We start from the raw sequence: 24,886 nt of genomic DNA on the forward strand, positions 1-24,886 counted from the left end.
TCTTTTCGTATTGCGCCGCATTATTTGATAATTAGATCTTAATAATAAACACGCTAGATCTTAATTGTGACATTGCAACTAAATATCTTTCAATGCGCTACTTCTCGGCATTAAAAATTATAATAAATCGATTATTCGCGAAAGTGTGGGTTTATTGTTCCAACAAGAAGCTACTTTAAACCGTCAAATAATCGACGTGCAGTTTGTTGACGGTTTTAGTCCGAACGAAAGCGGCATCTACTCCAATTAATCGTGCATTAACCGAATACTTTTTCTTACGAATGGAATTATTAAAGGTCGTATATAAAAAATATTTAAAAAACATGAAAAGAGCGCGAGGGACAGAAGCCAAATAATTTAAGAGCAATGTGAAAAATTCGGTAGTGTGAATGTCAGAAAGAAAAACAACCACGCACGTACGTACAGTTTCGATACAGGATTTATTAAATTATTACAGCTAGTTACAATACGAGAATACACAATTTTTACATATACAATATATTATGCATTATATATATATACTTTTTTTTATTCATGCCATTTACTTTACACACGCACACGCACACACACACATACACACACACACACACAAACATACACACACACACACACACACACACACACACACGTACACACTCTCGTACTCTCGCGGGTTTTCTCCCTCTTCCTCTTGTAATCCTTTTTACATACAAAACGGATTATTCACGAGAACAACGAACGGTCATGAACGACACACGGCTTTGTTTGCTAACTAACAACACGCGGCTTTAATAAATAAGTCAACCCTAGTACAATGTACAAATTAGCAATAATGGCTCTCTCTCTCTCTCTCTCTCTCTCTCTCTCTCTCTCTCTCTCTCTCTCTCTCTCTCCTCTCTTACGATTTACACGTGTAACAGCTGCAAAGAACCACAACACTTGTACATCAATTCGATTACATTAATTATAGATACACTCTCAAGACACTCATAATATCTTCCCTTCCGTTTCCTCTTTCCTCTTTCCATTTCCCTTTGTCAGCAACTTATGCCATTTGTGTTCGGTGCAATTAATTAATTGCCGTCCTATATCGCACGATACAACCATCCTGATAACAGCATATCCGCGTCACGTTATATGCTCAATCACAACGGCTTTCTGTTCGCACAAAAGTACAATTTTTAGTTAGAACGAGTTATAAATGAGAGAAATGTGATTTTCCAGGCGCAAAATGCGTTATATCGAAGAAGCGTATTCGTTTGCCTTTTTTTTCGCAGTGATTCGTTGAATACAGAGCGTCTAAAGGAATATCGCGTTACAACTGTGTACGTAACGTTGAAATCTGAGAATTCTCTCTTGCCTATAAAATATTAATAATACTTTCATTAACGTGCAATTAATTGCGACATCAACTATGCAGTTTACAGGAAATGTATATGCAATTTATAAGACGAGGGAATAATTGCAATTTCAACTTGCACAGAAAAATAATGGGAATTAGCCTTTGCGACGTCATTAAATTGGTAAAAGATGTTTTTCCGTGACGCTCCGTATGTGATATGGTTTTCTTGTGTCGCAAGAAAACAGTATATCTCAATATTAGAATTACAGAGACGGCATCCTTATTGACTTTATTTATCTCTCTCGGTTTTGTGCGGTGTACCCTTTTCTTTTGTGATTCCAACGATCACAAGAAAAACGTTAATGATCCACCGCATGCGATCATATAAAAAATATGCGCGCGCCCGCGGGCGAATATAAAATATACTCTCAGTATATAAGCCTGCACATATACACACTCATACATGTCGTTTAAAACGATATAATTAAAGTATCGACATTCGCCGCAATCGCAAAAATTCGTCCCTTAATTAAATAGCTACGTTCGTTGAACATGCACGTTCCTGTTTTATGAAAATAAGTTAAGAGACTTTCTAAGCAGCCTGCTAGTTGGACAGTTAATAATTAAGTTAATATAAGACGCATAATATTAACCGAACGAATTATAGAGAAGATATTGTATTACTTTTTACGATGTAATATAAAACGAACTTTTAACGTAATTTGTGTTTAATAACATTTTTGTTAAATTTATGTCGGCGGGAAAGAATTTAATAATTTATTGGACGCCAATAAATCTTTTGCACAAAGAATGTGTTTAATGGAAAAATCCCTTTAAGTTTAGATTAAAGATTTAAATAGACTGTTTTTTTATTTTCGCTATTAATACCTTTCTCGAGAAGTATTTTTTTTTGTTTTTAGGAAACAGAGATATCGGCTTTGGTATGAGGAAATACGGCCGCATTTTCGTCGCTCGTTCAACGTTGAACGCGCGAAAAAAAAAGCGTAGACTACATACTTGATTATTTCGCGTCTAGATATAGTCTGTAAATGCTAAAGTGATAAAAAATACTATGCTTTCTTTGCCTCCTACATGTGTATATATACACACACATACGCACATGCGCGCACGTACACATACATACATGTACAATGCCTGTATATACAATGCTGTTTACAGCTTTTGTGATTTTGCAATTTTCGTCATTTTAATTAATGTCACTGTCAATTTATCTTCGTTGCCAGCGTGAACCGTTCGGTGTTGACTTTATTTTGTCACAATTTAAATTGAACAATTAATAACAAACGTTTCGTTTAATGAAAATTTATGATTAAACTCTAAGAGATTTAATACAATTTAAGTTTACGTGTCAGATGTAATTTTCCTTAATAGTCTTGGTTATTTAAATGTAACAGGTAGAAAGAGAATGGGATACCATAAAGGCAAGAAAATTGTGTATCATGTTATTATATTAACAACATCAAAAGTACTTCCAAAATTTAGAGGAAAGATTTTTTTTTTAGAAATTCTTACAAAAGTGACGGGGTGTGATTACGTTTAATCTCAGTACCGTGGCATCACCGTAATATTTTTATTTTGGATGACGAAGTTTACCTGATTTCCGTAACTTAATCTCATAGCACAAATCTGTGCGTCCGACGTTTAATTAGGCAATCAATGTCAAACTGCTAATTATATTAAATACGAGCGAACCGAGCGTGCGATTATATTCCGTTGCAACATGCGAAAATCGAAATCACGAACAGTCTAGAAAATGTACGTCGGAGTCGATGTTCACGATTGAACAGTGCTCGCCGTCTTAACTTAATTGATTGTAAAATTGAAAAAGGGACATGAAAAAGGGACATTAATATTACAAATCTTACAATGTTTCCAAGTCCTACAAATTATCCGTAAATACATCTATGAATTGACATCTGCATCTCGAAATGCCATCTTTCTCTCGTTCTCTGTGCACATTTTTTGTCGAGTACAATTAAATTATTGCATTAAACTCTTCTAAAAATGGGCTGTCTAGAGTTTGACCCTTTACAAAGCAATTTCCCTCGTTGTCGTAAATTAAGCATTGTAGTTTTCCATTCCGAAGAAGCGCAATAAATATAAAAAAAGCTTTCTTTTATATTCTACACAGTGGTATGATTAACTGTTCTTTATTTATATTAATTGTATAAATTAGATATTAATTCTGCGAAATTCGTACGAGGAGCAAGAAAGCGCTTACGATCGTTCCACTAGTGCAAAACAACCTTTGCAACGTGCACTAACATACATATTTACTCTGCATTATTAAAACAAAATTGATAATTCGCAAATGTTTATTCTGTGCGCTGGTGTAACTTAAAAAACAGTGTACTGGCCATGTTTAAATAATCGCAATTGTGGCTTATAAATCTAAAGAATCTCATTCTCGGATTTTTATCAATCCTGTATTTCATTAACTGTACTGTATTAAATTAATTGAGTCACATATGGTAATTGAATCATATTCTCTAAATTAGCTTGCGATTTAAAGGTAATTAATTACGTATAAATCACAAAATCGAATTAATATCAACTTTAAATCGTAATTTTTGAATAATAAAATTTTTTGGAGTTCATCTGTTTCGTTTTTTATTGTTAAAGATTTTACGATAAATACGTCATTGGCTAGATTCTTGGATGTCCTTCCTAAAATCAGTCTTCAGATCCAGAGCGTAAAATGGCGACGGCGCTGATGAAAAATTCGTAAACGTCAATTACAAAATCCGCCGCGCTTTTTCCGCAGAAATCATCATTAAATAAAGAACGTGTGCCACAGTTAATTGTTTAATTAGTTCGCTTGTTAATTTTCTCCATAAATAACATGTAGGCTAGCTTAAAAAGAAACCAAGAAAAAGCTGTTGAACAGTTCCCATACAGCACACAAGTGTTGAATCAACATCTCAGAAACGTTCCGTTACAAAATTGCAATATTGCATATTACAATTTAACATTCAGAAAAAACACATTGTTAAATTATATTGAGTTAATATTGGTCGCGTTTAGTAGAGTAGTAGCTTTTTCAATTGTTAGAAGTGCTGAGATTGAATTATTCCACTAAAAAAAAAGTAATAATCCAATCTTAGTTCAGAAAATTTCTGACCGTTGGAAAAATATTATACATACTCGTATACATATGTACATTTCATAATTATACATTTTTTAAGTATCTATTTGAGTGACAAAACATAATAATTTGTTCAATATTATTTTAACGTTGCAGCAATATAAAGAATTAATGTAGAAACGTTAACCTAGAGATTCAACGTAGAAAAGATATTTATATCTCAACGTTCAACATCGCAACGTTTTAGCAACACTAGTTTAACTTTCTGTGCTGTATGGGGTTTGCTCTTGAGAAACTTTGACTTCCTGTGCGTTTACTTTTGACAATTGGTAAAAAATGTCGATCGTTGAAGAAGTTTTTCGATATCATTTTCGCGTGAAAATTCAAAATTGCACAAAAAGTGTGAGCAGCGTGAAGAATTTCTCTCCATCTACAATATCGTTTTTCTTATGTTCTTTTTAATAACCCTCGCTCTTTTTTTTAGTTTTTTTTCCATTAAACTATTCCTGCGATAAATTTTAAAATGCGCCACAACGGCGAAACACCGTTACTGACACTTTGCGCTCGAGGGTTAGCGATGACACCGCAGCGACAAACAGCAAACGTCGTCGAACACTGACGTCGTTTAAGTTTGCTGCTGCGACATAGCTATTGGCATCATTGGCGAAATTGTGCAACTTCCGTCTTGCGTGCGGCATGGTGGCGTCAAAGTCACTTGATCGATACGTGTCAAGGTGTCGGCGGAACACGGTCAAGCTTCTGTTTCGCCTTTCAACCTCAAACGGGCGAAATCCTCGAAGATTATGTCATCGTCGCCATCCGCCTCCCTGCGAAAGTGGACAAACGGCAGTGAAAATGCAGTCGGAAAAAGCGCAATAATTCTATAGCAATTTCCAGAGAAATTGAGACGCTCCTCTCGCAATTATTCGCGAAACTTCAAACGAGACCTTATCGATTTGCTATAATCGATGCGAACTCGTAAATTTGCCCTCTTCAAAAATTGAACTCGCTTCGAAATTGCTCCGGGACCACTTACGTGTCCAATTGGATGAGGTTCGTATCGAGCGGGACTTCCCCGCCGTCGCTTTTGTGCGTAGGGCTTGGTCGAGCTGTGGACGGCACTGGTTCCTCCTCTTCCGGTTTGGGATGCATCAGAATGAAGGGCAGTTCCGCGACTAATTCGCTATTGATCAGAATAAAACAGTAATATTAAATAGAGCTGTTAAATTCGCGGTCCCCTAAAAGTCCTCGGGGAGGTTCAAGACCTAAAAGGATCCCGGAGTTTATTTCAAGCCGGTATTCGTAGCTGTCTTAAATAAGACTTCTTATGATGCTAATACGGGCAGCTCTATGATTAGTTCATGTCTTAAATATAAGAACGAACTACGAATTCCGGCCGTAGATCCTTACAGAAACTTAATGACTGGGAACGAAAAAAGCACGGAACAATTACCAGAGTTCGGTAATTGAATTATTAGAAATTACTTATGTACAGCAATGGACAGAATGGTTGCGACACTTTGTTTTAATGAGTTTAGGAGCATGCATTTAGATTGACGGTTCTAAAATCTCCGAGAAATATATTTCACTTGACGACGTTATCTTAAACGTAAGAATGAACTACGAACTCCGGCCGTAGACCCTTACAGAAATGTAATGACTGGGGACGAAAAAAAGCACTGATTAATTAGCAGAATTCAGCAAGTAAATTATTAGAAATCACTGATGTATAGTGCTGGACAAAATAACCGCGACATTTCTTTGTAATGAGATTAGAAATATACGTTTAGATTGAGGATTCCAAGATCTTCTTCTCTGAGAAATATTTCGCTCGACGGCCATTCGGAAAACATTTTGAGCGTTTCCGATCTATTTCTCGAGCTCCTAAACTCATTAAAAAAAAGTGCCGCGACCATTCTGTCCATCACAGTATTTTTCTAGTAATTATTTCGCTTACATTTCTGTAAGAGGAGTGTCGTCGGAAGCGATTAAACTCCGGATCCGAAAGTTTATTTAGCAATACTTTTTTTTGTAACTAGTTGTCGTAGAAAAATGACCGTTTCAGGCCACCTCGTTTGCGGTCGACATGTTAAATAGGTAACGGCACTTACCCTCCTAGTGCGCCGAGGCAGAGTTTGACTTTAACTTTGTACTGGACAATTATGCCGAGGTTTTCACGCTGCGCCGGGTCGACCACACTGCGAATCACATTTACCGCTGTCATTATAACGCATTACAATCGATTGGTGCGAACGCCACATGAAAGCCCATGCAAAGTTAATTTTGTGTGTAACGGCGTCATGCACAAACGACGGGGAGCAACACAGAAGAGGAATTCGTAAATTGACTTTGTTAGTCGCAAGCAGGCGGAAGCAGGGCGGCAATTTGTCACAATACTATTTACTTAAACATTTATATAAAGCGGTAATCACGTACATATCTTTTAGTCGAGCCAGCCATGATACTACAACTTCGCAGCGGAAATTAACAATTTCTAATTCGTTCCATGCAACTTTACTGCAGGCAGAATGCCGGTGGCGATGCCATGTTTTTACGAGCACAAGCAGAAGGAGGGTGGGATTTCGGTTTTCAACTTTTGCTTCGGGTGTCTTGCATCCTAAATCCCCTGGATCGCAGTTTCTTAATCCTTTCGACACCATTGGAAAATATATGTCCCGGCGGAAGTGCGGGGAGCTTTATTCAGCATAAAAAGAAGATAACGGAAGAGACGAGGGTTTCGTCTGCAAAACAGGAAGGTCGTTGCATTCAAGTCGCCGGGTTTAGTTTGCGCGGAGATGAAATGTATTAAGCTCGCGCGTTCTGTCGCGAAAATAATAAGGTTTATTCTTCGAAACGTTGCATGCCAATGCTTGATATTAAAGTCGCAACTCGAATTTAATTTCGGGACTTTGTCGGTGCGGGAGAGCGTCGGGAAGGCGGTATCGAAAGAATTAAATTACTTGGATCTCAGAATCCATGGATATTGAGGTTCGCGGAATTTCGAGAGCTTCTTAAATATTAAAATCTTGGAAAACTGTCGGTCTCAAAGCCTTCGTTTACATGGACGTCCATGGATCTGGGTCAAAGGAATTCAGGATGCGCGGAAGAAACGGTATCCCAGTGAGTTTGAGTGCGAATCTCGCAAAAACAGAATTACACGTCGTTCGACAATGATTGAGCCAGTCGCTCGCCATCTCGATCGATCGATCGTTGAGAAAAGCTTCGTTGCAGGCAGCCAACATGTATTTTCCGGCCGTTGCTTGTGTGGAAAGCGTTGCGCACGAAAATGAGAAATTCCCAAAGGCGTATTCGGCTGCGCGTTGCGTGCGTGAACGGACACGTGTGTAATAAGCGCCGTCCGCATTCTCGCCCCGCATTCAGCGCTCGTTTGGCAAATCTCCCCGTCCGCGCGTCGAGTTTCGGTGTTTCTTAAATTTTCATTATTTTCATAATTTCTGTCTTTCAAGCTTTACCTCGGGAATCATTAATTACGCAACATTTGAAGAAACTCTTTAAAATAATTTTTAATAATTTACGATGTCATTAGATTTTTCGTAGAAACATTTGATTACCATTGCGAAACTTTTATCGCGTTTACAAAAGTCTTACATGTTGCGGAGGGAAGACGTTTACGTCATTTCACGGGCAAAAATCGCCTCGATGCAGAAATAACTTTCCGCAATTTCCCCACTTAATAATTTTCGTCCTTCATCAGAAAATATTCTGTACAACGCGCGTTTAAATATTCAATAGTCGAGATCGCTGTCATTCAACTGCCACGCGTCTGTCAGGCTGTCGAAAGTTTAGGAAACACCGCGTCAAACTTTCGCAATTTGTGAGGGATAATTTCCGGACGGTATCTATCCGGCGCTAAATGCGCGGCCGAAGCGGCGGTACGGCGGCATCAATATCTAGACGTGTGTCTCTGCATGTGTCGCAGGCTCAACTTCAGGCATCGCGTCCTTACAGGGTGCTGGACGCCAAATTGGTGTCCTCGTGTTTGAGTTGGCCGTCGAGGGCGAGCCCCCATTTATCTTTGTTGTTGGCCAGAAGGGGTGTCAAGGTGAACACCTTGCTCAGCGTGAAGCCCGGGCCCACCGGGCATCCCTCCCTGACATTTGAACACACAACCAGCATGAGTGTTAACGTGCTGCTACGTGCGGATACCGGGATCTCGCGGCGATTAATTCGCGAAACGTATTAACACTTTTCGCAAGATATTCGCGAACTCTTCTCTAACGTTGCTCGGTCATCCACTTGAGCGTGGTCGAAGTGGCAAAAACGCATTTAGACACGCACGCTCTCGAAATAAATTTGTCAACGCTAGCTTTACATACGTAAAAATTGTTTGGCGTTAATCAAGATATTAATCCATATCTTGATTATCATTTGTTATATCTTGTTTCAGTAGTAACCGTTGTATTACGATACTTCTGCGCCGAGAGAAGTTTCGCAGGATTCCCGCTCCGCGCTCTGAGAGATTCGCGACTGATTAAAAGTACAACGAGCGACGATATATGAACGAGAATGTGTAAACAAATTAAATAAAGTTATTTCTTCAACACTCATATACACCGTGACTGTACGATATATCAGCTTGTGCCTCACGCTGCGATACAGACTACGATTGCGAAAGACGAGAACAGGACGAGGGCTTAACAATACTGTACAATACTTTAGTGCCTAATGACAGGGTCATGTAGGGCGTGAGACATTTACGGTTGTACGTATATCAATGCAGAAAACTTTACTTTGAGAATTCCGTGAAGTACGTTTCAGTGGGAGGAGAGAAAAAAATAATCCGGAAATGTACTCGATGTGGGAGGAGGGAAAGGGAGAAAGAGGGCAGAATGTGTACAGAGATAGAGAGAGAGAAAGAGAGAGGGAGCTTTGCAGAGGAAATGAGACCACCACCGATCGAGATCCATACGTGATTACAGGCCACCGCGTTAAAAATCCCCAGCACAAAATCACCAAGAAAATGCTGCCATTCCATTTTTACTTTCTCTTTTGCGTTAAATATAAAAAAAGAGAGTGAACGAGGAGGCTGGCTTGTCCTTTAATTTCTTGTCAATTTCTCCTTAACGTCCATTTAATGAAAGACAACGTATACGTCAATGGTCCGATATGCGATATTTTTATTTAATATATCAACAGTCGATGCATCGAACGAAACAGAACCCGATCGAATTTAACTTCCTGTTGTCTTAGTCTCGAAGTTTCAATTTGTAACATTTAGGCGACTTACGAGCAAAGAGACCGACTTGCATTTCTTCGTGCGTTCAAACAACTCAACTTTTCATATTTTGCTGGCTTGCAACATTACGTTCCTTTTCACGTTGCAAGACTATCCGAGAGACTATTAAGATTAATCCGGACGTTGTTAACGCGAGCTAGTCTCTCAGTAAACTCGGTCTTTCTCAATAACTTTGTAAAGGGATTTGATAGCACGCTGTTATTACGCTTCGTCTTTACGGCGCTCGGGCATGATGAGTCCCCATAAAACCCGGACATTCGCCGTGAGATATCGTCACGATTATAGTCGGCGAACCATTTGGCCTCCAGCCTCCGTCATCTCTTTTTTCTTCGCCCCCTTTTAGTACCCGGGCAGAAAAGGTGAGAGAGTAATGAGGGAAACAGCGAGCTCTTAATCTCGCACTCACATTGTACTAGACGCGAGATTGGTGTCCTCGTGTTTAAGCTGACCGTCTAGAGCAAGGCCCCGCTTGTCTTTGTTCTCGGCAAGCGTCGGCCTTAGAGAAAACACCTTACTCAGGGTGAATCCTGGCGCTACCCCTATACTGCCAGTGCAATAATTTTATTTTCCTGCTCGTCACAGTCCTGTTTATCGCATGTTATCGCGCCCTACGCCCTCTCCCTCCCTCCCCCCGCCCTGTGTCTAAATTTTGAAAAAAAAAAACTTTGACGCAGTTCGAGCTGGTCGCCATCGTCCGTGTCTCGAAATCTTTAACGATGCTTGAATCACAGAACCTTAAGGGCGCTAAGTTTATCGCCTGAATTGCAAACGGTGTGAAATTAATAGCATACTCAATTAAAAAGTATTTAAACTCCAACTTAAGACTACTTTGACGCGATGGCGATTAAAAAGCGGTTTCGGAGCATTCTCATCAGTTGCAAGTTGAAGGAGCTTGACGTTAAACAACGATTTTCTCCGTTCTCTGAGGAATTCAATAAAATAAAACTGTGTTCGAAATTTCTTACACGCGCGTCACGGAAAAGCGAGGTTGAGGAGAGACGTTCGTGTGGCGAAAGTTGAATTTTGTCGAAACGGCTTTTTAAATTACCCCTGGTTTATTGCAACGCGTTCCTCGCCAGGGCGCGATACGTACGTCTATCGATAATGAACGGCGGTAATCAGGCGGGGAATACTCACTCGCTCTCGGCTTCGGCGACGGTGCACTTGTATTGCGCCGTGGAGAACAGGCAGATGTCCGCGAACTGCCTAACCGACACTTTTATCTTTTTCACAGTCCGGTTGCTATTGTTCGCTATGTGCACGTTCACAGCTATGTTCTCGCCGTGATGGTAGAGCTCCTTGTCGAGGGAGGCCTCCAGGTGCAGCTTGTTCGGGGACATCATGAACTCCTTGCTGACCTCCACTGAGGGCTGCTCGCCCTGTTTCGACGGCGCGTACATAATTTTCCTGATCGCCAGCCTCACGCAGCTCCTGCGAGTTCGAATCGGTTTAAACGTTCGATTACGGTGGAACAATTGAGCGGAATGTTTGTCGTTTCGACAGTCGGAATACATTTATTTCTATATTAGAATAAGCAACCGTCTGTCTCTCTGTCTCTCCCTTTAGTGGAAATTCTCTGAACAAAAGGAAGTACCTCTTCTATTTGAAAGGGTAATCTCTTGAATTTTGCATCAAGACGTACCGTTTGTGCGGTTTGTCATCTTGCGTCTCGCCCACGAACGCTTTCAGCTCGTAGTCGACGCCGCAGGGTTTGCCGGTGTCACCTGGCGCCGGTTGCAGAGTAACCGAGGCGGGGCAGTGGGGTGGTAACTCGAAGTAAAAGGGGTACGCGTTGCTGCCCAACTTTTTGATCAGCCTCTCTTGCAATCGCGTCAGCTCCCTGGGCGGCTGGGTTCCCTGCAGCACCGGGTAAATCTGTTCCGCCGCCAGATATAGATCCTTACGGAAGGTCAATCCGAGGACGTCCAGATCCTCCCTGCCGTATTTGAACGCCGCGAGAACGTGACCGAACACTTTCCGGTCCTTTATGTAGTCCGGATCGATCAGGACGACGCCGTCTGAAAAATCACAGAGATACCTTTCAACGTTGAGTTTCTAGCAAAATGCGCTCTTGTGATTCTACGATCGTTGTATTTGGAAACTATTATACACGCGACGTAATTCTCTTTTAAAATTTATCCTGAAAATCGTGGAATCGTGGGACAGCGCGGCATTTCGAAGAATTTTATGGGTAAAATTTTACTAGTAAAATGTACGGTAAAATTTCAAAAACTCTCACAAAATTGTTCGAAATGCCATCGTCCCACGTTCGCGTGATTTTCGGGATACATTTTAATCGTCTCCGTGTAGGGATCTGTACATTATTCCTGTTTGAAAGCGCGTGAGTTAGTTATGATGGATACGTGCCGATAGGATCAACATGCGTGATGTGGTCGACGAAATCTCTCTTGCCGAGATAAACCGTGATCTTGCCGTTGAGACTGGACTTCTTGAAGACACGAGTGGCTTGCCGTTTGTTGACACTGTCTATAGTGTCCATCGTGGCGATCTCGGGGCCCACGTTGGCCCCTAGCTCATTTGAGTCCTCAGTATCCGAGAAATCCGATTCCGAGCTCTCCCACTGTCGACAGAAATCGCTTGTTAGAATGTCGCTGACGAATTTATTAATAATCCGGAGAGAATTCGCTCTTAAGATCGTGTGATCGTTGGACAACAGGACATTTTGAGAAATTTTATGTGTGTTTTTGGAAATTTTACCAGTAAGAGTATGGCAGAATTTTAGAAAATTCTCATAAAACTCTTCAAAATGCCATGTTCCACGACTACACGATTCTCAGAGTAAATTTTAAAGGAAAATTCTCTCCGTGTTACCCTGAAAATCTTGCGAGAGACTTTATGAGAGTTTTTTTTAAATTTTACCGTACATTTTACTAGTAAAAGTGTGGTAAAATGTCGAAAAACTCTCATAAAATTCTTCGTGTTGTTATGATTTTCGGGGTAGATTTTAAGAAAATGTTCTCTCTCCGTGTAGAATCACACACTTTGGGATTGTTTCTTCAATGTCACAAGATTCTACAATTATAAATTTTTCCCTTTCTCTTTTCTTAGTTTCCATTAATTCTAAATTTACCTCTATCATATTCTCTCCGACTTCTTTCATTGTCACGGGTACTTTTGTTCAATTAGCGAAGTATTCGTCAAAATAAGAGCGCGTCATCAACACTTACAATCGGAATTGAATCTTTAATCACTGAATTAATTATTGAATCGATCCGTAACGCAATTTAATTGTAAAAAACTCTGGCCGAGGTAATATTTTCCGCAATAAATTTTCACTAATTAGAACTGCCAGCTGCGTCGTTTAACAATTTTTCTACATTGGTTAATTGAATTGTATTACATTATTTAACACAAAGCTTTTGTGAATTTCCGTTTGTCGTAAATTTCACGTTCGAGAGCTTATTGTGCGTGAACTAAGTGCGGCGAGAGAACGTTAATCCGACGTGTCTCTTTCTGCAAAATATCGGCCGCGCGTATTTTCTGCCGCATTTCACGGGGCCGCAACGTTGCATGCACAAATTTGCATTCTTCTTTATTTCGCCGCCGTAATAAACCGCTCGCGCCAAATTGAAATTACGTCGAAATGCGAACGCGGTGAAAGATGGCGGAGCACGTCGGGGCAACGCCGAGCTTGCACTGAACCCGCTCCGGCAAATAGATGTCAATTTCAATCGGCGCTCGTATAATACTTAATACGATAATGCTCGTACAATAATTTGTACTCACGGGATTTACACACCGCGTGCCGCTATCGGTTACAGATACGCGAGTGACCGAATGTAACGCGAGATGGATTAGTACCGAGTGCTGCGGAAATAAAAAACAAACGAGGGAAGGGGAGAAATATTCCAGAAATAGCTTCTGCAAAATCATGAATATTTATGCTAGATTTATACTAGATTCCGCTTTGTTTGCCGGACAAATAAAAATTTTGCCGCTTCGCGAGGGTATTAAAGTACATTAAATAAAGTTTGCTTCTAAATAAAGTTTACTCACGATTAATCGAAGAGTAAGGTCGTATTACCAATTTACACTTCCAAACCTTAATTCATCCTGCCTTAACAGTTTCCCCATTAAATTACTGATCAAATTTTCTTTGAGGGAAAATCGATGCTAAATTCATTAAGGCGGAGAAAGGCGAGTTTCACGAGAGAGAGAGAGAGAGAGAGAGAAATTTACTTCTATTTAATTTCACGACTACTTAAAAACACTTCGTTATTGAATCTGCCATTTATTACAAGAATACTTAATGTCGTGTATTTTATGTTTCAGTCTTTACTACATCTATTTAAAAAATTATCAAGTTCTAGTTCCGAGCCAGATACGTGAATTCACATATTAAATTAAAATTATTCGGCTACCTGCATCTTGCTCGGGCCTAAAATTTGGCGTTCTCGTTTGTTATTTCACTTGCATCCCAATGGTCTTGATTTAACTTTATTTGTTGACAAAATTATTCTTAATTTCGATTATGCGCTACTTTTTCAAAATATTCTAACAAGTCTTAATGTATTTTTGAAGAGACGACCTATTTATATCTCATTAATTAATATTGAGAAAATCTCTCTCTCTTTCTCTCTCTGTTCCTTTCTCTTTTCTTCAATGCTGCAATACGTTGTATACATATAATAAACAGAAAACCGTTAGAAAATATTTTATTATTCAATATGTTACGTATTTTGGCCGGGAAAGACAAAGAGAATGCTGTCTTTACGTAACACCATGTATAAACGAAAGTATGCGCGAATATAAGATCGTGCTGCATATCTAACGCCGATAAAACGGGTCAGCGGAAAGGAATAAGGAACTTGCGTACATATTTGACGTCATTATGCCAAATGTTATCGCGGAGCACCGAAATACATGTTTCTTTATCAATTCGTGCGCCATAATCAGCGTCTCCAGCTGCGTATCGCGAAGATAAAATGAAGATTAGACGCGGGACAAATTTTATCTGCCTCAAGACAGTTGTTCCACGTGGAAACATTGACTGTTATCGAGCAATTAAAATATTAAACGTCTGCGCGAATAATGCTGGAACCTAGGAATAAAATGTAATAGCGCGAACATTTTAAATTATCCAAGGGGCTGGAGAGCGCGATCAATCATCCGCTCGTTAGAATCCCCATTCGTTAATTGCCCGTGAATTCCGGGGAGAGACGAATAGTCCCTCGAAACGATTCAGGGCAAATTTTGCATGCTGGGTCAACGGACGGAAGCTAGTCTTACGATTCACTTGACGTCACTCGCATGTTATCTGGTCTGGTATAAATGCCTGGGCAGGCATTCTCGCGGTCGTTATCGCGATCCCTCGTAAATCAAGCAATCGTGAAAAAAAACCACTTACGCCCAGAAACCATGGACCGATCGGCGTGGCTCGTTTATTTTAATAAAATCGCTGCTCGCTCGACAATATTGCGGAGATGAAATAAGATTAATTAACTTAAAGCGCGGCGTTGAATATTTATACAGCAAACATATGTTTGCGCGAAATTTTATTAATGTTTGTTTGATAATTTCAATTTATTTATTTATTTAGTTTTTCATTTCGCTAAGTAATTGGAAACAAATCGAAATCGAGAAAGTTTAATTTGCGACTCGCGCACGCTCGATGCCGCCAATTTCAATCACGTACAGTTCCCTTTGTGTTTAATTTGGTTTCAAGAGGGTCGAAACGACGGATAAAAAGAGGCACAGATTAATTCATTCGGCGTATATTGCGCTACGCATTACACGTCAGACGCAATCGCTCCGCTCTCCCGTGTTCCCTCGCGTCGACGAGTGTCAAGCCAGTTTCCGGATACGGCCCCAATTATACTTTCGTTTCGCAGATAATCCGCTATTGTTTAACGAGCTTTTATTGCGATTTCGAGGCCTGATTGCCCTTTTGATGGCGAATAAACGACGCGGGGGCGGAGCGGGCGATGGCGTTGCATTCTGAGTCGCCTGTAGTTTAGCGCACTTATACCTGTTACAGTGATTCTATAACCGGCGCGAAACTACCGGGAATCATACTACTCAATCGCTGCTGACGTCATTATTCTGTATACACAGGGTGCCTCCCCCGACTCGCCGTGTAGCTCGTCTGAATCCGACTGGGGAAACTGGATTATTCAGAAGCTTATACCGTTCCATTATTCAGGATGCGTCGAGACTAGCCCTACAATAAAGTCGCTTTAATTCTAATATACGGTTTCTTCCTCAGACAAATGTTATCAATCAATGAGAAAGAGCGCTGAGAGTCTTGACAACGTGTTAGCGTCACAAAAATCGTAATATAAACGTAACAAACGTTTCTGCCTTGTTTTCAGATCATCAGTGTATAACTGAATTATGAAAAGAATAAAAATCGCTCGCGACGTATATTGCACTGATTACTGCCATTGCCAATGAAATATGCGAGCGATTTATATATTCTATATAATTCAGTGACTGACGACGGTCTAAAGAAAGGCCGAAACGTTTGTTCTTCATTGTAATGATGAAGATTCTTGTGGCGCAAACATCTCGACAAGGCTCGTTATTTCCTCGATTCGGTATTTGTCGGAGCCTCAAATATTTACAAATGTTATCAATCAATGAGAAAGAGAGCTGAGAGTCTTGACGACGTGTTAGCGTCATAAAAATCGTAATATAAACGTAATAAACGTTTCTGTTTTGTTTTCAGATCATCATTAATGTATAATTGTATTGTGTATAAATGTACTGAATTATGGAAAGAATAAAAATCGCTCGCGACGCATATTACACCGATTACTGTAATTTCCAATGAAATACGCGAGCGATTTTTATATTTTATATAAATCAGTGACTGACGATGGTCTAAAACAAGACCGAAACATTCGTTCTTTATTGTAATGATAAAGATGTTTGTGACGCAAACACCTTGACAAGGCTCTCTATTTCCTCGATTCGGTATTTATCAGAGCCTCAAATATTTGCAAATGTTATCAATCAATGAAAAAGAGAGCTGAGAGTCTTGTCAAGGTGTTAGCGCCACGACAATCTTTATTACCGTGTAAAGAAGAAACGTCTGTCTTTTTTTCAAGACCATTGTCAATGTACTCGTATAACTGAATTATGAAAAATATATAAATCGCTCGCGACGCATATTTCATTGGAAATTATAACAATCGGTGTAATATGTGTGTAATATATCGGTGTTATATTTTATATAATTTAGTGACCGACGATAGTCTAAAACAAGACCGAAACGTTTGTTCTTTATTGTAATAATAAAGATTTTTGTGACTCAAACACCTTGTCAGGGCTCTCTTTCTGTCAGAGCCCCAAACATTTACAAATTTTAGCAGTCGCTATTTGTCGATTGTCTAAAGCTCGATATTAAACGTTCTGAATGAAGAAAATAAAGGAGATGTATCGGATTAGCAGGTAGAATCTAAATGAGTCCTGACGGAGGGATGAAATTAATATTTTAACCACGTTAAAATTAATTTGGAGAGGTTGCGTAGCGATTTACTGGACACCCTGTACGCGTGGTTATAAACGCCAGGCGAACGTTCGGTTTTCGTACCTCAGAATGTTCGGCAGGTTGATCCCGCCGGAAATAACTTATTTAAGCGAGGCACGAATTACTCAACAAAAGGAAAGAAGAGAAAAGTGCGTAATATATGAAGTACCTTGTGAAAAGCCTTGTCAGTTTCGTTTATTTTAAAATTTAATTTCGATACAGCAATATGTGTTTTACGCTTTGCTTTACAATTGGCACAATTTTAATTTCAATTTTCACAAACGCGAAAACTTGAAATTACATTTTCCCTCGACGCTTCAAATGCAAAGCTATCGCTATTATGGCGAGATGGCAATTGCTATATAAACCGATAATCCCGTGCAATATCGGACCAATAATAAACGAGATTTATTAATTTCAATATACATATTCACCAGGTTTTTCGTGTAATTCGAGAGATTTTCAAGTTGCCGAGGAAAATATTTCTTTTTCAACTGTATATTAACGCTCGCTATTTTCTCCTTGAATTTTCCTGCCAGAGTGTGGGAAATTCTGTAGCCGGCGGGAAATTCTGCAGGAAATTTTCGCACACGTGAGGGCTGATAAACGAGCCGCTATATTGCACAATTTATTAGCTATTATCGGACATATTGCGTGCGGGCCATGTTGCGAGCTTCTGCGTCGCGCGAGCTTTTGATGGGATGGTACACGATAAATGATAAAGCTACACCGTAGTAGAATACGCATATCCTATTATTGTACAATTTGTCACTTCAAAATTACGCGATAAAATATCAGGCAGGCTCGTTTAACACTTGCGGAAAAATGAAAGCGACTTGTTAAATTTGCTTCACTTTCACTTTACACGTACATCCGCTTTCAGATTTATTACATAGGACAGTTGTAAAATCTCTTATTCCATAATATTTATTGCTACGATTATTCGTTTAATTTATTAGATATTTTGCACATTGGCAAACATCCTTTCGATTTAACGATTAAATTATTGCCGGGGGGAACAATTTTTTGTATTTGATTACAATAAAAAATTTGTTTGGATTCTAATATTTAACTGTCATGTAACTTCAATAAGCTTAATCCTCTCTTCCGATAACAATTTTATTAATAAAGCCTGACAGGAAGTTTACTGAAAGAGATATCTATCGTATAGATTTATCTGCTGATAAATTCAACAGTTTCCTAACAATCGGTATCTCCGTCGATTCGAAATGATGAAAGTGAATCGACGTTTGCTGCTTATATCCGGATGTGTACATAAATATATAATTGGAAACTATCAAATGTCGCGTCAAGGTTAGCAGGTAAGCGCATCTGTTGTTCTCGATAGTCTCGCGACTTCGAGTATCCTCGTTTTCTTCAGAACTTGAGAAGTTTTCGAGTATCATCGACAGAGTTAAATTTTCGTACACTCGTGTACGACGTGTAATCAAGTAATTAAAACCGATTTGCTCGTCGTAGTTTCGAAAATCTCCCGAGAATAAATAAATATTTCATCAATGTTTCACGCGACGGTCTAACAATTGGTGGAAATTCCCGGAGTCTAACGAAGCCACTCGAGCTCCAAGGTGATTTCAGCCGCGTTTTAATGGGCGGAATTTTTTTAACTGTCGCCTTGAGGGGCGACCACATCGACAGGAGCGAGTTAACAAAGTTAGCGCATAATTCCGCGTGATTAAACTATCCCAGATTAAGTTAAAGCTCCCGCGACTTCGTAGAATACGAATATCGACCCGAGAGAGAGAGAGAGAGCCGCCGCGTGAACTTCGACCGCTCCCCTGTTCCCTCCGTAGCCGGCAGAGTTGGCATTTTTAACGGCGGGAAAAATGCGTGACAAGAGTAAATTGCGTCTCGTAAAACATCGCGCTGACGAATAAAAAATGTGAAATTTCGCGAAATGATTTTGTTAAAAGTACACGATGTACCGATAAACTGTCTGGTTTTCAGGCCGCGCAGGAGTAACGCGTGCATGAATAATGACCGCGGCAACGATTACGGTAAATTAAACAGATGATTTATCGGCAATTTTATCGTTTCGCGTGCAACTGACGCTATCATATTTTTATCTGTAATTAAGCGCTATTTTCGATATATATATTTTTTTTTCCATCTCCAAATGCAGCCGCGCAATCGAATTCGGCGGAGCGACGACAGACGCGGGAGCGACTAATTGACGGCACGACAAACTGTTGCATCTCCCATTCATAGCGTATAATAAACGCATTTATTGAATAGAACAAAATCGATGGACGGTCGGCTGGACGCGCGTCCTGTTTACGTATTGTGGAAATCGCATTAAGCGCTTCATTTAATCGCCGTATCTTCGGCAATCCGACTATCGATCATCGATAACATCAAGGACGCGGCGATGCGGCTCGCCGATAATGAGCGGCGAAAAAGAAAAGCGGGGATTCGCATTTATATTTGGTCCTTGCGCGCGAGATGCACTCGTCATCGCTGCAAATACGCCGTCGCGTCCTCTCTCTCTCTCTTTCTTTTAATTGAAGATACAATGACGTGGAAAAAAAAGAGATACTTCCGCGGACGAACGTGTGCGTAGACGCAGAAGTGCACGCGCATAGAAAAAATTTCCGGACCCATTGTGGGCCCTGAAATGGGTTGCTAACTGTCTTTTTTTTCTCAGAGTTGTGTGTATCGTCTTTTGTCGAATATCGTGGTGCGTTGTAAGATAAGAGGGAAAATTTATTCTAAACGTAGAAATATATAAACTTATATTTATATAAGTTACTCTTGTCTCAATATAGTAAGTCAATCTATTTTAATTCGATAGAGGAGAATACGAATTATTGATTTTATTTTTATACTGTCTTATTTTTATACTAAACGAGGTTGTGAGAAATGTAAATGCACCAAGAATATATTTTGTCTCGGTAACAGAAATCCTTTCTGAGGGTGCAGGGTCGCTGAATTGGAGAGACGCAAAGTTCACGACTATTCGCTGTTCGTCAGCGAGTATTAGACTGAAAAAAAAATCTGATAGATTCAACCAGGCGTCTGTTAGAAAATGGACGAATCAGAATCCCTTTAGGATTTACCAGATGTGTGGTGAAGTCTAGCAAACTTCTGGTTATGAAATATCGAGCCCTATCGTGCTAGAAATTCTATTTGGTTTAGCCAAAATACATTTTATCATACATGTCTTGTTGATACAATCGAAGCATGTTTCTCAGTGTAAGATTTGATTTCCCATAAAAGAACGATTTAAACAAACGCTCTTGTTGGATATCGGATGGTCATATCAGACATGAAACACAGTGCGAATCCTCTATAAGAATTTACTTACATACCTTAATGTCATTAAAGCTTTGTGTCCACGATCCAAGAATGTGTTCAAGTTCTAATTCCGAGACATGAAGACGGGGAAGTACAAAAGGCGCGATAACGGGACGCTTAATTGCGCCGCGAAAGCGACAGGCCGGGCAGGAGTGAATAATTAATTAATTGGAAAAACACGAGGAGCGACACTCCAGAATTTTTATCGCTTCGTTTGCGGCAACATAGTAACGATCCCAAGTTTTACATAATGGCTTATGTAATGACAATTGTGATAATGATCCGCGGCGTGGCCTTCGTACTGTTTTTCCCCACAAAATAACAAATAATTTTCAAGTCGAGCCTCCGCACTTCTCAGATTTGACACGACGTGCCGCACATTGTTGCGATTTAACAATACAGCGACGCTCGATTTTCATCGATCATTCGTCCGGACACTTAATTTTTCTTATCAGGATGAAAGAGGGGATGGCGGGGGGTCGGTGTTCAAGTCAAGTGCGAGAGGCTGAGAGGCGGGAGGCTAGATTCTCAGAAGTGCATCTATCGCATTCCTTGTGCCTCTCTGAAAAAGAAGAGAGGGCTTATCGCGGCGGCGTTTGTCAACGTCAGCCGCGGATCTTTTTACGGGCGTGAAAAGCCGGGGTCTCGTCGGGGCGAGCCGATTCCGGAGGAGAGGACGCGCGTTCGACGCGTCTCCTCTCCGTCGGCATGCAATTAACGTCGCGCGGAAACGCGACGGCGATGCGACGGTGAAAAGCGGGCGAATATCGATTGCCGCGATAGACGACGGCCCGTCGGCCGCGCGCCTTCGATTTTCGATACATCGGGTCAGAAACCACACAATTGCGGACGCAACGTCGACGATGTCTCGCCCGATAACGGGGTAAACGCACATTCCCTCCTCCCCCGTCTCACCTCTCCCCGTATCGCGATCTCTCGGTGGAAGAGTCGAGGATCTACTCGCGTCGCGATAACGACGATCGCGGCTTCGACAAACGCGTGAATTTTCGGGCGGGTGTATACGCCGGCCCGTGTAAATTGATGCCCGCGTAAATTAAACGCGTGGCGCTGGCGAGAATTACGATAATGATATGATAATAAAATTCATAACGATAGTAATGAAGTCGAATTACGCGGTTGGCGTTGCGTCGCAATTTATTTACGATGATACAATGAAGTCATCGTTGGAAATCGTATAAAGGACCGATAAGCAAACCGATATTACCGATACGCGGGTAAATAATAAAGGAAAAGTGGCAATAGCTGGCGAATATAAATTAGAATAAACGCGAGAGCGAGCCGCGTGACGAAACTCTCGCGATTAAATGTCCAATTGGACGGTCAATTAATTATTACCTGACGTGCGCGTTATGTTACATAAAGAGAATGTAAACTACGGGCGTAAAGATAATTAATGTTGCGTAATTAGCGCAAAAGTGAAAAGCAAAGAGAGCGGGGCTTCTCGCCGACGGAGATCCGCGGTAATTAATGATACAAGCGCGATCTTCGCGATCTGCTGCGATGACAGATGGAATTCCTTCCCGACGCGTTTCTTCACACGATCGCGCGTACAGGTCGTTTCCAAATCGGCGAACGAATGAAACGCGTCGGGAAATCTACGGCGATTCTCCGCGGTCTCACTTGCCCGCATTTTTCGCATTTATTTACCGTCTTAAGGAAACGCTTAGGAGCGATTTTGCACCTTTTGCACTTTTTGCATCTAGAACTGTCAATTCGTGAAAACATTTGTGTAATATACAAATTACGTGGCTTTTGCGTACAGATCGAAAGTGTTCCACTATTCGGACAAAATCAGAAAACAGCTTAGTATCATTGAAGCTAAGTTTAGAAGCCTAAAAACATCTATTCTCCTAAATAAGTTATAGGTTAGGTAATCTATAACTTATTCGAGTAAATAGATCTTTTGTTTTAGGAGCAAGAGGTGCAAAAAGTGTAGGAGTACTTCCTTAAAGGAATACTGGAGTGATTGTGCACCTTTTGCACTTTTTGCATCTAGAACCATCAATTTGTAAAAACATTAATTCGGCGAACTTTCTGAATGCATTTAAAAGAACGAATTGCGAACTTTTGAAGGGATGCTGGAGTGATTCTGCACTTTTTGCTCCTAGAACTGCCGATTCGTGAAAACACTTGAGTAATATACAAATTACGTAGCTTTTGTGTACAGATCGAAAGTGTCCCACTATTCGGACTAAATGAAGGAACAGCACAGTATCATTGAAACTAAGTTTATAGAAGCCTAGAAAGAAGTCTGTTCATTTAAATAAGTTGTAGGTTAGGTGATCTATAACTTATTCGATTAAACAGATTTTTGTTTCAGGAGCAAAAGGTGCAAACAGTGTAGAATTACTCCAGCATTTCCTTAAAGGAATACCGGTGTAATTGTGCACCCTTTGCACTTTTTGCATTTAGAACCGTCAATTTGTAAAAACATTAATTCATAGAATAGTGAAACACTGTCGGTCTGTACACAAAGGCCAAGTAACTTGCATATTACACAAACGTTTTCGCGAGTCGACAGTTCTAGGAGCGAAAGGTGTAAAAAGTACAGAATCGCTACAGCAGTCCCTCAAAAGTTCGCAATTCTTTTAAATGCATTCGGAAAAGTTTGCCGAATTCCTCTTTCATCATATTCTGTTTTTCTACAGCCGTTCATTGTACAGCTGCGTCAATTTAAATTGATCTTTTTTAAATTTAAATTTTAACCTTTCTACGTATTTGTTCACGTCAGTTAGACGCGCGACGCGTGACAAATAATCCGGTTCGGACGCTTTTGCAATAATGCAGCTCTTTCAATAAAGGCCCGTTCGCGTGGCTCGTTTCTGCAGTCGCGTAAAAAAAGTAAAACTCGACCGTGCGGAAACTTTTAACTTGAATCCAATTGATTCCTTTTCGTGTACACTTTGTGCGGCCACACATAAATTCATCTGGATTCCAAGTTTCCCCTCCAGAACGCCGGATTTCGGGAACGATTTACGTTTCCGTCAATAAAACTTGTCCAGATAAAGAAGGATTTTTCTTATCTCCAGCATCGGTCTCGTTTGTCAAAAATCAGACTTTCCAACTTTCTCGGTGAATTCAAATCGAGCAGGTAAACGCTCGCGCGGCGTTTTCTCACTCATTTTTCTACCTCCCTCTGTTTTTTTCAGACGCGCGTGCTAGAAAACGCACGACTGTAAGTAGATAAGGATAGGCGAAACAATGTTCCTATGGTCAAGGCAGTCTGTTTACGAGCGGGCGCAAACGCGGTGCGCGAGTAGCTCGAGTTTTTCGGAGTTGTCGGAATTTCCGGAACTCCGGCTGGCTGGCGTTCCGCTGAGATGACTCAAAGGAGGCGCGGGGACGAGCCGCGCGCGCTCCTATTTCTCCTCTTGCACGTAGAGGTCTCGGAGTCAGGCTATCTCTCTCTCTCCCTCTCTCTCCTTCTTTCTCTCTCTTTCTCTTGGGGAGCAACGGAAGAACGTCCCCTCTCGAGGATGGACACGAGGGGGAACTCGAGTCCTCGCTCCCGTCGGCCAGCAGCCGGAAGTCGAGCGTCACGCGTCTCCCCGCGAGGATGAGGAATTGCGTGCGACCGCGAGACGGAAGCGGGGAACCGCGGGGAGAGTCTCTCGGGGAAACCCTATCCCTCGGCCGGAGGACCTCGCTTGGCGCCAGTTGGTCCTGGCTGAACCTTACCTAAGGGTCCGCGCCGCGATGGTCCCGCGTCGCGCGAGCCCACACCCTCGCTTCGGGTGCTCCACTGGAGCTGTCACTGTCGCCGCGGCGCGAGACGGCGTCGCGACGGCGCGACGCTCCCACGCGACCACCCCGACGACCCCGGCGGCGACTCACCCCCGGCGGCTCACTCGCGGCGTGTAACACGATGGCGGGTCGCACCGCACCGCACCCGTTCTGGCGAACGCTCGCGGAGGGTCTCGCGCGCACCAAGAGGACGACTACTGGTCCGCTGCTGCCGCCCGTCAGTCGGAAACGCGCATCACGACCCACCGTGATTACTGAACCGGAGCTGCGAGCACGTCGCACGACCAGGAACCAGTGCTCCTCCGGAGCGCCCGCGCTCCGGCTCAGAGGAAAGTCCCTATTTCCTTTCGACACTCGGCTCTCCCAGGCTCTCCCCCTCTCGGACTCAGGCCGGATAACTCGGGTCTGTCCGTCGAGTTTTGAGTACAGGGAAAATTCGGACGCGGGGTGAGAGGCTCGCGGGAAATCGAAACGGAGTCCGGACGGGACCGATCGCGCTGTCACCCTCGCCCGGGGTGGACTTTTGTCTCTGCTCTTTTACCTTCACTCTAGACAGATGATCTCGGAATGCGCTGGTTGAAGAGAAAGTCACTAGCGGAACATATGGTTTGTTCTATTTATATTTCCCACTTG

At 41.4% G+C, this 24,886-nt stretch overlaps 1 protein-coding gene across 4 annotated transcripts; it reads right to left on the minus strand.

The window, feature by feature from the left end:
• Positions 1 to 4,580: 4,580 nt before the first annotated feature.
• On the minus strand, positions 4,581 to 24,258 carry LOC105561722 (beta-arrestin-1). Of its 4 annotated transcripts, none has more exons than XM_012011957.1 (9): positions 24,188 to 24,258; positions 12,052 to 12,265; positions 11,327 to 11,702; positions 10,822 to 11,115; positions 10,091 to 10,228; positions 8,395 to 8,538; positions 6,539 to 6,625; positions 5,464 to 5,610; positions 4,581 to 5,254 (listed from the first exon to the last, which is right to left on the minus strand). In XM_012011957.1, the coding sequence occupies exons 2-9, from the start codon at positions 12,182 to 12,184 to the stop codon at positions 5,179 to 5,181; spliced, it is 1,395 nt and encodes a 464-aa protein (XP_011867347.1). In that variant the 5' UTR covers positions 12,185 to 12,265; positions 24,188 to 24,258; the 3' UTR covers positions 4,581 to 5,178. The 4 variants fall into 4 exon arrangements, with proteins under 4 accessions (XP_011867347.1, XP_011867346.1, XP_011867348.1 ...); XM_012011956.1 differs by lacking the exon at positions 24,188 to 24,258 and adding an exon at positions 12,776 to 13,392; XM_012011958.1 differs by lacking the exons at positions 10,091 to 10,228; positions 24,188 to 24,258 and adding an exon at positions 12,776 to 13,391.
• Between the last annotated feature and the right edge of the window lie 628 nt (positions 24,259 to 24,886).

Source organism: Vollenhovia emeryi, unplaced genomic scaffold, assembly GCF_000949405.1.
Source record: "Vollenhovia emeryi isolate VEMERY1.0 unplaced genomic scaffold, V.emery_V1.0 DF939202.1, whole genome shotgun sequence".
Classification (NCBI taxonomy): Eukaryota; Metazoa; Arthropoda; class Insecta; order Hymenoptera; family Formicidae; genus Vollenhovia; species Vollenhovia emeryi.